Source organism: Ceratotherium simum, chromosome 38 (assembly GCF_057802395.1).
Source record: "Ceratotherium simum simum isolate JZ-2026a chromosome 38, ASM5780239v1, whole genome shotgun sequence".
Taxonomy (NCBI): Eukaryota; Metazoa; Chordata; class Mammalia; order Perissodactyla; family Rhinocerotidae; genus Ceratotherium; species Ceratotherium simum.
In genome coordinates, this window is record NC_141937.1 from 11,219,496 (window position 1) to 11,233,587 (window position 14,092).

Genomic DNA, 14,092 nt, shown 5'->3' on the forward strand with positions numbered 1-14,092 from the left:
TTTCTTCCTGAGGCAGCAAGTTTCAATTCACAGAGCACATGGCTAATCTACATATGTGAAGGTCACGGTACTTCAGTCAAAGAGGTTAAGAATGGAACAGCTCACGTAAGGGGTTGTCTTAAACATCTTGGCATGATGCCCAACAAGTAAGACTGTTGAAAAGCAATAGATAGCTTCTGGCAGCAGCAAGGGGAAAAATATTTTGATCATGTGACACCGCACACACTACCTAGTTTATTTCATGTGCGAGACTTTGCGAGTCCCTAAGAAATACCACATATGCAAATCAAATCCAGATTTCAACCTTACCAGCTTAGCCATGCTAGTACACCTCCCTCTTCCTAAAATGCATCGATATGAAATTTCTAGATGAACCAAGAATAAAACTTCAGCATATTGACAACCAGTTGGCTCAAATATCTTAACAGCTGATTACAACTTCTTTGCCTTAGTTTTTCAAAGAACCATGAAACACCAGGAAACGGTACTGAGACTAAAAAAGCACGTTCCTTTAAGTTATCCGAAGAATATAACTGCCTTAAATAAAATTCATCTTCTCCATTCTTCTCTCTCCTCATTAATAATATAGCAATATGGAAAATTATAGGAACTTAATGCACAATAAAAGACAAAACACAAAATTGCTTTTCACGTCCTATCTTCACTAATTAATTGTTGAATAAGAGGAAAACACTACTGCTTTCAAGCGCTCATACTTGTGACAAACGTCTTAATGGAGGAGGAAGGAGAAGTCTTGCCACGTGTAATAGATACCAGGTGAGAAACCAAGGGGAGAACCAAGACTTCCAGAGCACGACTCTGCCTGCTGTTAGCATAGCACCTTCTTGAGTGTTTTCTCTATCCAGCCAAACGAAATTAAAGGGACATGGCACCAAGACTCGGGAAAGGGAAGATTTTCAAACCCAGCAAAATCATAACAAACGTTGACTACAATTTTTAAAACTTTTCAACAGTTAACAATAATCAACTACTTATGGAATACATGGAGAAAATTAATTAGAAGCAAAGATCCATTTCACCAATTTGCAAATTGTCTGCCTACCACCAATTTCCTTCAACTCAAAATTTAGATTGCTTAAGAGGACAGAGTTATCCAATCCATATTTCTTATTAATGGAATAGTAAAGAAAATAAAAATATCCCCCAAACTATCTTATTTATTTTAATCACCAATATTCACTTGTTAATCTAAGGATATTCCTCTATGCTGAACAATGAACAACACAATGTCTAACAATTGTCAAACATTCTCCGGGTATCTTTTTATCTGGTACAGTGCCCCTACACCAAGGTCACTAAACGTTTGTTGGTGGTGAAATTAAATGTTCCAATGACCAATCTTCTGAATTTATTTTTCCTTATCAGTTAAAAAAATATATGACTGTAAAAAAAAAATTGGAAAACTACAGCAGACATTTCAGAAATGTGATCAATTGCTCCAAAACTTACTTTTCCTAAACTCTTGGCAAGGTAAAGATATATTAGGCAATAAAAAACTGAAACTGTCTGGATTAGAAATAAGCTTCAAGTATTAACCTATTCGTTCTGAGAAGAAAGACTAACAGGCTGTTAAATTAACCAATACAGAACCACATGTATCTCATTTTAATTCCTTACCCATGAGACAGTACAATTCTTTGTGACTTCATGAAAACGTCCCTCCCTTTCTTTGTCAGGTAGTATATCACTTCTTTACCCAGTCTACTTCTCACAACAGTCTCATGAGTTAAGTATTCTCTCCCATCTCTTTAGAAATGAGGGAACTACAAACCTCAGAGAGGTGAATAACCTGCCTGAGGTCACACAGGTGGTAAATGTCCCATCTTGCAGGTTCTCTAACCGGCACGCCTTTGGCCCCTGCCCTTGGCCCTGCTCCCATCCCCACGCCTCTTCACTTGGTTAACTTCTACTGTCGACCAGGTCTTGGCACACAGTAGGCTCTCCACAGACATCTGCCTGATGCCCCGGCTCTTGCTACAATGACACAAACCTATGGTCACAAAGCCCTGACGTAGAACGAATTTCAATACAGTGCAGGTAAATGAACAGAATTTTAAATCCCTTATGCTAATGATACTAAAAAGTCATTTCTTTAGTGGGAAAATCACTATATGATATTTAAAACAAAAACCAAGTTCAGATCACTTTCTCATCAATGTCATAGCACCTAAGAACAATCTTCAAGTACACTGACCTTCCACAGGAAACAGGGAAACCCTGACTGAACAGATTTCCTTGCAACTGATATCGGAAATGTACAGTACACTAGTCAGGAAATGTTGGGTTTGGATACACTATCAACTACTCTTCAAATAGTTCTTAGATGATGCACTCTGAGGGATATAGTCTTTCTGCAGAGAATTGCAGAAGAGTAATGTAGCCATTCATTTTAATTTCCACTTTGTGAAACACCAGGAGTCGGATAATTCACCAGGGAAAATTATTTTCCCTGTTATATTTACTCTTTGTATCTTAAGCACCAAGTGGTGCTCAGTAAGTATTTGTTCATAATAGAATTAAATTTTGTCCCTGATACTTATATAAATCTCAGCATTAAAAAAAAAAAAACTGTTCTTCTCTACATATTGGAGCATTCTCAGATTTGACACTCCCTATTTTGACTATTCGAGCAGCCCTAAATCTCCATGATATGTAAATTATAATCTTGCTAAGGACCCAATCTGAATCACACATCTAGTGAAGGCGAAGCAGATAGGGAAGTTACTTAACTAATGAGAGACCAAAGTCCACCACCCAGAGTCTCAAAGAAGCCTGGTTTTATATTTTTGAAACTTCGTTCCTTTGCAAAAGGCACTTCCCCTAAAAAGCCAGTCATTTTTGCAGATCATGAAAGTGAAAAGGTCTAAGAGGTAGAAGAAAGGAATGACTCGTGGCCAGAGAACAGAATTTACTAATGAATATTAAGGATGGGAGACTGAATGGGGCAGCGCCTTGGAGCCAATGACATCGGTCCCCCGTAGGCTCTATTGGTAAACCAAAACCCGTTCATGGAACTGTTTCCAAGAGTCCCAATCGGTACAAAACTACATTTTGTGAGGGAAATTACAGTGGAATTTGCAAAATCTGTGTATTTGCACAGGTCTCAGTTTATAATCACTAAACATGTCTGGGATCTAGTGTAGTTTAATAAGATGTTCAGTGGTGCATAGCTGATTAGGCACTTTATTTTATTCTTTTTTAATTCAAAGCAGCAAAGAATTTTGCAGCTGGGAGAGACTAGGGGTCACCTAATTGATGGAGGCAGGGGCTTGTCCTCCACCACACCCTGAAGCACAGCAGGGCCAGGCAGAGAACAAGAACCCAGGTGCCCCCTTCCCCACCGGTGGGGAAGGAAGAGGTGCCACAGAAGATGCCACAGGATTTACCGTGATGACCTCGGTGGTGACCCCACCCAGCAGGCGACATTCCAGATAAGGAAACTGAGCACCTGAAGCATCTCAGGGACAATGGGCTCTGAAGCCTACAAATGAATCAAGGTCTGCCCAACTGCAAGCCCACGATCTCTCCATTATATCAGGATGCCTCGCAATACCTTCATACTCTCTCATAAATCCTCATAATCACAGAAATAAACTATTATACAAGAAGCATACCAGTTCCTTTAGAAACATGTCTGCTTCTTCAGAAAGATACTTGCTCAGCAGTAGCAATGTTTTACATTTCTATTTCCAAGGTCATTTATAATTCATTGGGTAAAGCAAATTTACTATTAAAAAAATACAAACTGGAAGCAGAAAATTTAAAGGATATTAAAATGGGTTTATAGCTTGATATATATATAGAGAGAGAGTCACTGAATCTTAAAATTTGCTTCTTAAAATTTCAGATATTAGACGTCAAATTCTAGACGAATTTTAGAATTACCAATCATTTCAAAATAAGGCTCTGAATTATGGTGAATGGTTTAACTTCTAAGACGCTCATCACAAAAAGAAACAGGAGATACTAAGAATTCTGGAACAGCCTCCACTAATCATCAATGCCTCGCTTTCTGAAAGGTTTATTTCAGGACCCAGGAGCAGTAGCTGAATTTACTCCTCAGCCAGCATACATTATCTAAACAGTTACCAAAAATACGCCAGCAATCTAAGTATCTTCCTAAATCTGAGCAGACTGTTTTAACTTTTTTCCCAAGAGCCAGTATAATGGAGAAAACTGAGAAAAAGAAAAAGGACCATTCCATATAAATTTCAAAGTGATTCTATTTTCCTTCTTTTGGTTATTATTCTCTGTAGTGGATCTATATTTTGCTCTGGCACAAAGCCAGCAATTGATTGGTAGAAATGGAAAAGAGTCACCAGCTCCCATCCACTATATCACAACAATCTACAATTATTTGTTTGGCCAAAATCCACTCCCCTACCCAAAAAAAGCAGGGCAACAGACAGCTGACCCACGTGGTTGCTATTTGCACTTGGTTTAAATGAGCCAGTTGGAAGTCCACAATGCCAAAAATACCAAGCCCAGGTACAGTGGGGGCAGGCACTGGCAGTAGGTCTCTGCCTGAACTGCACACAGGAGCAGAAGCGATACCCAGACCCTGGCTACCATCTGTGTCTGGCACAGGGCTGATGAAGAAAATGGGTGCTCAATAAATATTTGCCAATTGATGGTCTGGAGAAGATATTTATCTAACACACACCTCATGGCATACACAAAGGCTAAATGTTTACATCTTAAGAAATTAACTGTTGGTTCCCCATTCCAGCTCTTAAATCACAGTTCATTTTCTCTGTGCCCTCGGTGGCATCCTGTGTTAAAGTACATAACTGATGATATAAAGATGCGACTACGTATCAGCATCAATAGCAGCTAAAATACAATTCCAACGTTGTACACCAAAAAAAACCTGTTTACAACAAAGACTTACCGGTATCTAAGAAGGATCCCTTAGCAGCTGCCTCTAAAATTTAATTAAAAGGCCTATCATCTTAATTTAGGAAATTTTCCACATACAACAAATTTCTGCAGTTTTGCAGAGGACTACAAATTAAAGACATGAGGGAGGAAGCACAAATTTGGGACAAAGAACATGATGAAAAAGGACACAGCATCCCGTGTGTTGGTTGTTTGCTCTGGGCTGGGAGGGTAGGATGCCCCAAAACTTAAAACACCAATAGAAAAAAATGATCATTATAAATGATTTTCACATAGTAGAAAGATAGCACCAATCATTTAAAAAAGAGGCAAACTATGTAAAAGATGTTGTAAGTAAGTAAAGGGGAAAATGATGATGCTAACTGTTCATTTCCATATCCTATTATCTAACAAAGTATCCCAAAAGGGCTTCACAAAGCTTCTTTTAAACTTTTAATGATATAACTGACAATGAAACAACTAATCTACACGATACACATTTCCAGACAGACAAAACCTGGGAAGATTACCCAAAAGCTAGAATTGGGAGGAAGTGATGGATTAAAAACTAAAAAACAAAAACCGTTAGTGTTCCCATGGAACATTTGAGGAAGAATTTACTAATACACTATGAAGAGGCAAGATCAACAGTTATAAAATAAGATTATTTTGCTTACCATACACATTAATAACTAGCAATTTTAAAATCTGACATGAAGAAAGGGAAGAAAAATATATTTTTTATTTCAATTTGGGAAGATGAAAAAGTTCTGGAAATGGATGGGGTGGGTGATGGTTGCACAACAACGTGAATGTACTTAATGCCACTGAACTGTACACCTAAAAATGGGTCAAATGATAAATTTCAGGTTATGTATATTTTATCACAATAAAAAATATATACATAATTTTTTTAGCATCTCATATAAAAAAATGTGGTCTAGGATTTTCTTCTGGATTTCATCAAATATGGCTTCCCTTCGAGAGTCATCTAATAAGGAATGACTTCTTGTCTGGTTCTCAAGTTTCATCTTTCTTCGAGGCCCAAACAAGACACTGAGAAGTGCATCCTACAGAAGACGCTGAGCAGAGGCCAAAGCTAGTTCAATTCAAAAGGACTGTCTTGCTGTGACAGATCTATTCCAGATTCTGCTACCATCTACCTAAGAGTGTTTGTTGGTAAACCGGATATGCTTAAGATTTGAGGGCTTTAGTCTCTTTCCTAGCAATAAATATCATTCAAGAAACAAATTAATTTCATCATTAGTTCATCTGTCAAATTCAGTAGCCTTCTAATATTCCTGGCATTGATCCATTCAGAAGTGGGTTTAAAAACTGCCTATTGGATCCTATCCAAATAAGTAATTCTAAGGAAATAGTTTTCTTAGAATTACTCCAAGTTAAAGACTTTGAAAATAGAACATGTTTGCTGGAAACACATATTTTACTTTGATAAATTCACTCAGTCACTCAATTAGCGTGAATTGTTAAGGTAAAACTACAGATGAGTACCAATAATTCCATTCATTCCAATGGTAGCAGAAGGCAAAACAAGTGGATACTTAATAATACATAGGTAATGATACCTAAATCATTTTCTTTTCATCAAATTTCTAAAAGAAAAAGTCACTAAAGTATACCAAGTTGTTAGATCAAAATTAATTCAACCACCCAATTAAACCAAAAGGGCCACTTAGTCTTGTATAAATGTCCTCCAAACTGCAAAAAGCAAAATTGTATAATATATGATATACAAATATATCCCTGGTGGATGTGCAGTTTTGCCTGGTACTTCTCCTTCACCCCACAGGGAACCAGGACCTGGGATTCCTCAACCTCAAGCATGCATACACAGCAAGTGTGCAGGTCTACTTTACATATCCACTGAGAATCTGTGTGAATCTTCTGAGAAAGAAAGAATACCTCTAAAAAGGCATGCGACCAAAAATTACCCAATTCCAGAAAGGCCTCGGACGTGGATGGGCCCTAAAGTATAAACAGCATTATAAAAATTTTGTAACATCCATTTTGAAAATCTAAACCTTGCAAAAAAATAATTAATGGAATTTGAGTGTTATTAATATTCATTTTGAGCCTCCACAAATCTGTTGTTTTAAGTAACACACAACAGTTCTCTCAAACATAAATAAAAGCCTCAAATTTACTAATCTACACACAGCCCAAAATGTAAGTGACATGATGAAATATTAGTTCCATTCCTCAAATATGGATCAAAGCACACAGGTCCATTAACTGAGCAGTGTCTGTCTAGTGCAGAGTAATTGAACAGCCTCCAGATTTAGGACACTAGGCAAAAAGCTAACACAGTTCAGGCCAATACATCCAAAATCTGCATCTCCAAATCAGTCTTCAAAATAAGTAGCAAAATTTCATAGACCCCAACAAATTTTAAATCAAACCACTCTCTTCCTAGGAGAGGACAGGGTTAAATAAATGAAATGATCATCTTTTCGGTTTGCCTGTCATATTGGTATTTATCCTGTGGAAATAAGTGAGTTCCTATTTCAGAAGTCATTTTTTTTAGATACACTTTGCCCCAAATTATAAAGTAATAAAGTCCATTCATAAGAAATAGAACTGACAACTTGCCCATTCTATTACACCTGTTTTCTTCAAAATGCGTCTGTGTCTAATAAAACTACCTAATGAGTTTATACTAAGAGTCTTCTCTACATTGTCTTACATTTTTAAAATCAGTTCTCAAACTGGAATTAATACTATTTTTATACCAGCCTGAAGATGTTATTCTCTCAATCCTAATGAAGGACCACGATATTTAGAGGGTAGGTACATTAGTAAAAGTGTCTAAGTGTGACCTGGATTATTTCCATATCCATAACACACTTCTGATACAATATGACACTGGGGAAAATGGAACAAGTATAAAAACCCTTGCCAAAAATCCATTCCTAAATGTAGATAAAAAACAAAAGCAAAGAAAAAAGAGGGACTAGGGTTTATCATTATAGACCCAAGGTAAGAATACGTCGCTCCCTGGAACATAGTTATCGATTTTGTGTTACTATAAACGTAAATTTAAGTGATAGCTGACTTAAAAGAGCAGGTGCCATGAACAAAAAACAAATTGTCAAAATAAGTACACAGAAGTTGGGATCCCCAATGAAAACAGTTTTCAGGCATGCATAATTTCACCCCAGATAACCTAGGAAAACAGAAAACTGGATAGATGTTTCTGTTACATTTTCCTTGTTTTTTAAATAATAGGCCTTTTTTGTGAACCACAGATGCCAACTCTACCTCTTCTGACGGCAGAGCAGCCAGCCAGCCACACCTCGGCAAATAGATCAATTTAAGACACAAAAATTTCTTTACAAGATTTAAAATCTCCGATAGGGTACGATTTCATGGGGAGGGGAAGTGGGGAGTGATGTTAAGCTAAAATGCATCTTATACCAATTTTAAGGTGATCAGACTGTAACTTCCTGCTTTGTAAGCCAGCTAATCACTTTTCTTTTAATGGTAAATAAGGCTGTTTTTAAAATTACATTATATTGTATTTTATAAAACTAAAGTTAAAACAGCATTAATGGAATTCAGCACCAATGTGGACATCATAAAACCTTAGTAATGTGAGCAGACCTCAGTATTTCTTTTGAAACTGCTCTATCTGAATACTTTATCTCACAAAAACCCAAAACAAACTATATCGCAAAATGGCTTATTTCACTTTTTAAAAAGACCCTCCCGCTACAATATATGCATATGTTTTGTTCTCAATTACAAAAACATCTGCCACCCAATATAAACCATTCCTAAAATCAAAAATGAAACTAAACGTGTTAAAAGCCACAAGAACATTTCATCATTTAACAACGTGATTTAATAGTATTTTATGACCTATACTTATGTAGTAATTTAATATTTTGGACAAATGACTGTTTCTTAGTATAATTATCATTACAAATACTAAATAACACCAGCCTTCCAAAAAGAAAAAATATAAAAAAGACACATTCCACATGTTATCCGATAAGGTACCTAAAAGAAATCTGTGAATCTAGGTCATATGCCCGTCATTTTTCTTCCCCATCAAAAATAAAAAAGCTATTCCCAAGGGTCACACTGAGGACATAATGGATTCACTCTCATTCCAAGAAAACAAAATACTTAAAATGATTGGTACCATTAAGAAATAATACTCTAAAGTAACACAGACCTACAGCTGCCTCTGTCGTCCCTCCTTTCTAGCTTACAAAGATGTGAATTTTAAACTGTCCCTTTAAAAGCAAGCTGACAAAACAAATCTTTTTAAAATTAATTACATGGGTTTATTTACACAAGGTTTCTATGTTTTAATTGTGCAAATCAAAAGTAAAAATTGAAATCGCAAGTTTTCTATCAAGAATAGGAAATATATTATTATTAAAAGTACAACTCCCCTAACTGAAGATTTGAAAGCAGTGGACACTAACGTCCTCAGCCTGGGATTCACATGATTATCTGTTAAATTAAGTCCTGCAATCACTCTGATAAGTCTCTCCTCTAAGATATGATTTTTATTAAAATACACCTTCCTAAAATAAACGAGCTGTGTAAAAATATATATTACAACCACTGTTATTCCTTTGTAACAGATGAGAATTTTAAAAACTTTCATAGCATTAAGATGCCTATGAAAGAAAAATTATTTGGAAGACACACACCCAGCACAACTTGCATGCAAGTTTCCCTAATACACTGTGTAAGCAGCTCAAATAAGGCTCACATTACCTAATCTAACAAAATAATCAAGGAAAAAAAAAAAAGATTCCTGGGGCATTTCTGTATTCTCCAAATCAGAAGCAAATATAAAATGATTTTTAGTATTTCACAAGAATATCCACTTTTTCCCTTTTAACTAATTGTTGTCTGCCAAAATCATTATATAGTTTCCTCATGTCACGTTTTTTAAATATAATGTCAACTCTAACTAAAGCTCTTCATCCACAAACATCTTAAAACGGTCCGAATTGTTAACACACCAATTACTGGAAATATAGCTCCAATCTTGTTATAAAGCTAATGAAATATAACTGAAAGACACTGCTGCATATCAGAATCTTGAAATTCTTAATGTTATAACTTTTAATTTTATATTAAACTACATGCGCTAACATAATTCAAAATTTTTCATAGTTTAATCTGTGAAGAGTACTTTTATAAAAGCTTTACAAATCCAAAAATTGGTAAAATTCTTGTTTAATTATTTTTCAATTGCCATATCCTCACCCTACAGTTAAAGTCCGTGCTATATGCAACGTCCATCTCAAGATTGTCAAAGGCCTGAATTTTGTTAAATGCCCAATCCTGGACACCAGCGTAATGTTTTTATGTATTTAATCCTCTTATTAATAACTATGATTCATAATAACTTAAGCTTTAAATAATATTCAACCTTACATCTGCTTGTAATAGAGCTCAGTTATTATTTGTGGCAAGAATTTTTGTGACTGTACTCCTCAGCACTTCTATTTACATCAGCAGTGCTAAATGCCCAATGGTGAGAGGGGAGCCAATCAGATGGCAGATTAGATGTCAACTCGGAGGCTGCTGTCTGGAGACTATTACAGCCAGTTTACCTCCACAATTCAAATTCCAAACCTTGCAAAGGAGATCAAGTCAGTCTTTAGGCTCAGCCTACGAGCAAGAAACAGCAAGAGCGCAGGACACTTCCTAATAACGCTGTAGGACTCGGGTGACAGCAAATTCAAGAAAATCCAAATAAATCCGATCCCAAAAGATCCATTTTCACTGCTCTGCTATTTTCCTGGACTTGCTGAATAAAAAGTGTGCCTCGTCCATGATCAAAATAAGTTCAATTTAACCGGAATGTGTTCCTTGAACACAGCCTCTCTGTTGAAGGTGACTCCTTTCAAGCAGCCTGGGCCAAATAATGGATTTCCTGGCTCTTCTTAGGAACGAATAGCTATATTTTAGAATATTTTCCCTCCACATCGTCGTAAATGCGGGTCTCATTTTTGCTACCGAACCGTCAAACTCAAAGCCCCGCATCGAATGTCTCGGCATGGCTGGGCAGAACTACGGAAAACATCCTCGGAGGCCACAAAGCTAACCTATTTTGCCTGCCTCCACCTTGTAAGCTAACAGGGAACGCAGTGGGGCCGGAGGGAGGACAAAGTTCCCCCTTCTTTTCCCAGTTCCAGCTTATTGTTGGCGCTAACCGGGAAGACCTGGTCAATATCTCCGTCCAGCCCGCACCGGCCGGGAGCGCCTATTCGGTTACAAAAGCGCCGCGCCGTCCCCGACTCCCGCACGCGGGCCCCGCGCCTGGGCCGGGGTGGCGAGGCGCGGCTGCTCGGCCACCGGGAACCCCGGCGCCCGGCCCGGCCCGCGGCGAGACCCCCTCCCAGGCCCCGGGGTCCCCCGGCCGCGCGCCCGGACATCGTGCGCTCCCCGGCCTCCGAGGGAGGCAGCCGCGAGTTAAGATGGCTTTGGGCGCCTCGCCCCCGCCTCCCCCGGCAGAGGACGCGGAAAAAGTACGCGGAAAGAAAGAAACTAGGGCTCGCGGCGCGCGCCCAGGCCGCCGCGGCGGAAGCAGGCCCGGCCGGCGCGGGGGTTACCTGCGATCTGCCCATGGTCGGGCCGGGGGTGCCGGGGCTCATCGCCGGGTGGCTCCTTTGTTGCGCGGCCGCCCAGGCCGGGCTGGCAGCGGCGTACTGGGCGCCCATGTCCTTGCCCAAGCCCATGCCCGCGGCCGCCTGCTGGCCGCCCGCCGCCGCCCCCGCCGCCGCCTGGGACTGGGGCTGCGACGGCGGCGGCGGCGGCGGCGCGCTGGGGCTGCTGTAGTCGGGGTAGCTGCCGCCGTAGCTCCTCATCATGGGGCTGGGCGAGGTGAGCAGCTGGTTGAGGGTCGGGGTGGCCCCCGACGGGTGCTGGTTCTGCCCGGCGAAGCGCTGGAAGCCCCCCGCCGCCGCCGCCGCGCCGGCGGCCGCCTTGCTGAGGCTCGCGGCCCCGCCGCCCCCGGGGCCCATCATCATGCCGCCGCCCTGCTGCCGGGGGGAGCTCAGCACCCCGTACCCCGAGGACGAGCCCCCATAGCCGCCGCCGCCGCCGCCTCCCGCTGCTGCTGCTGCCGCCGCCGCGGCCGCCGCCGCCACAGCTCCCGCTCCTGCTGCTCCTCCTCCTCCTCCTCCTCCTCCTCCTCCGCTGCCTCCTCCTCCTCCGCCGCCGCCGCCGCCGCCGCTGCCCGCGCTGGGCCGGCTGTAGCCCGGATAATGGTTGTACTGGCTGTTGGGGTACCCTTCGTGGGAGTTCTGCAGGGGGTCCATGCTGTTGGGGGCCCCGGCGGCGGCTGAGGCGGAGTGCATCATCCCCATCCCGGGGCTTTGTTGTCCGCCATGTTGATCAAAGCAAGGCCCAGCGCGGCCGCCGGGGCCGCCGCTAGCAGGGGCAGCGCTGCCATAGTAATTGTTAAACTCCGGGACGGCCGCCGGGCCGCCGCCGCCGCCGCCCCCGGGCACGGCGACCGGCGGCTGCTGCGCGCCCAGGGCGCCCAGGCCCGGGTGCTCGTAGCGGCCGCCCGCCGGCTCCCCCATCTTGGGCGGCGCGTCGTCCTCGTCGCCCGGCTTGCTCAGCAGAGGCTGGCCCGGGGGGTCGGCCTGGCTGCCCGCGGCACTGTCCTTGGCGCCTCCATGTTGCGGCTGCTCCATGTCGGGACCGGGCTGAGCCGCGCCGCCGCCCGCGCCGCCGAGGCTGCTGTTGTTGGAAATGGGATGTTGCTGCTGCTGCTGCTGCTGTTGCTGTTGCTGCTGCTGCTGCTGCTGGAACTGGTTTAGCTGCTGCTGTAGTGCGTGGTGGTGGTGGTGGAGGTGGTGGGCATGGTGGTGGTGGTGGTGGGCATGGTGGTGGTGGTGGTGCTGTGCGGCGGGGGCTTCGCCAACGGTTTTCAGTTTGTGGTTGGGGAGCAGCCCCGTCTCCATGGCCGAGCCCGGGCCCGCCGAGGAGGAAGAGGACGCCGCCGCGGAGGAGGAGGAGGAGGAGGACAGCGCGGCGGCGCTTCCAGCCTCCTTGAGAGCCGCCTCGGAGCCGCCGCTCTTGGCGCTGTTGGTGCTGGCGGCGGCGGCCGGCGCGCTCGCGTTATGGGCCATGTTCAGTTCATGACGGGGGTGCAGGGGGTGGTGGTGCACACTATTCAGGCCGCCGCCGTCGCCGCCGCCCCCCAGCATGGGGCCCGGTGCCGCCGCCGCCGCCGCCGCGCCGCGCGCCCCCGCCTCCAGGTCCCGGGCCCCGGGCGCCGGCCGCGGCCCGGGGGCGCCCGCCGATCGCCGCTGCCCGCCCGCGCCCGCGCCGCCGCCGCCGCTGCTGCCCGCGCGGCCATGATCGCCGCGGCGTGGCCAGGCCGGGCGGGGGGCGGGGGGAGACAATAAAACCCACTTTTTAGGCGGCGGCCCCTCCTGTGCGCATCCACGCGCCCCGACGGGAAGCGAGCGCGCCCCCTCCCCCTCCGCAGGCCCCGCCGGAGCCGGATCGGGAGTCACGCCTTACGGTCTGGGCCCGTTCCCGCGGGGGGATTTCATGGTGAAAGTTTTGAGTTCAGGTTTAAATGCAACTTTTTCCCTCTCTGCCCCGGATCTGGGGAAATACACGCCCGCCGGAGCCTCCCGGGCCCAGCATGGCAGGAGAGGGAGCCGAGCGAGCCGAGCAACTATTATCCACTTCTCTCTGATGACTCGGGTGCACTCGCAAAACGCGGACTGGACTCGGCCCGGGCCGCCGCCGCCCGCCCCGGCGCAGGCTCGCGGGCCCCGGCGGCCCCGGGTCGGGGGCTCGGGCCGGCCCGGCGGGCGCCCGGGGCGCGGCGGCGTGGGGCGCCGGGAGGCTGCACCTTCCCCTCGTGCCTGCGTCTCCTTGCCAACCCGGCGTTCGCGTGTTTGTTTTCACGTCGGAAAGCCACGATGCAGAGGTGGAAAACGAGTCTGACGAGCAGACAAAAGAGGGAGAAGGGCTGGGGAACAAAGTTGCCGGTCGGCCTCGAAGGTTCCGAGGAGCCGCCGGAGAAAGAAAATATTTGGGCGATCTGGGCAGAAGATCGCTGCCTCGCCCAGGAGTTATGTAATTTTTCGGAATGGGAGCCTCGCTGCCTTGATGGCGGGCCGTCCTCGTAATTCCCACAACTTCTTCAAACTGCAAAATTAAGGGAGAGTTTAAGAGA

General features: G+C 44.3%; 1 protein-coding gene across 10 annotated transcripts in view; it reads right to left on the bottom strand.

Moving 5' to 3' along the window:
* The window catches only part of ARID1B (AT-rich interaction domain 1B), a 412,984-nt gene extending 399,823 nt beyond the window's left edge, over window positions 1-13,161 (bottom strand). For 2 of the 10 annotated variants that reach the window (XM_087425098.1, XM_087425095.1), the window contains exon 1: window positions 11,502-13,158. In XM_087425098.1, the coding sequence (XP_087281224.1) occupies window positions 11,502-13,106 (1,605 nt within the window). In that variant the 5' untranslated portion in view covers window positions 13,107-13,158. Of the gene's footprint in view, window positions 1-11,501 lie in introns of all 10 variants that reach the window. The other 8 variants (XM_087425102.1, XM_087425099.1, XM_087425105.1 and 5 more) reach the window with 6 other exon arrangements.
* Window positions 13,162-14,092: the final 931 nt, after the last annotated feature.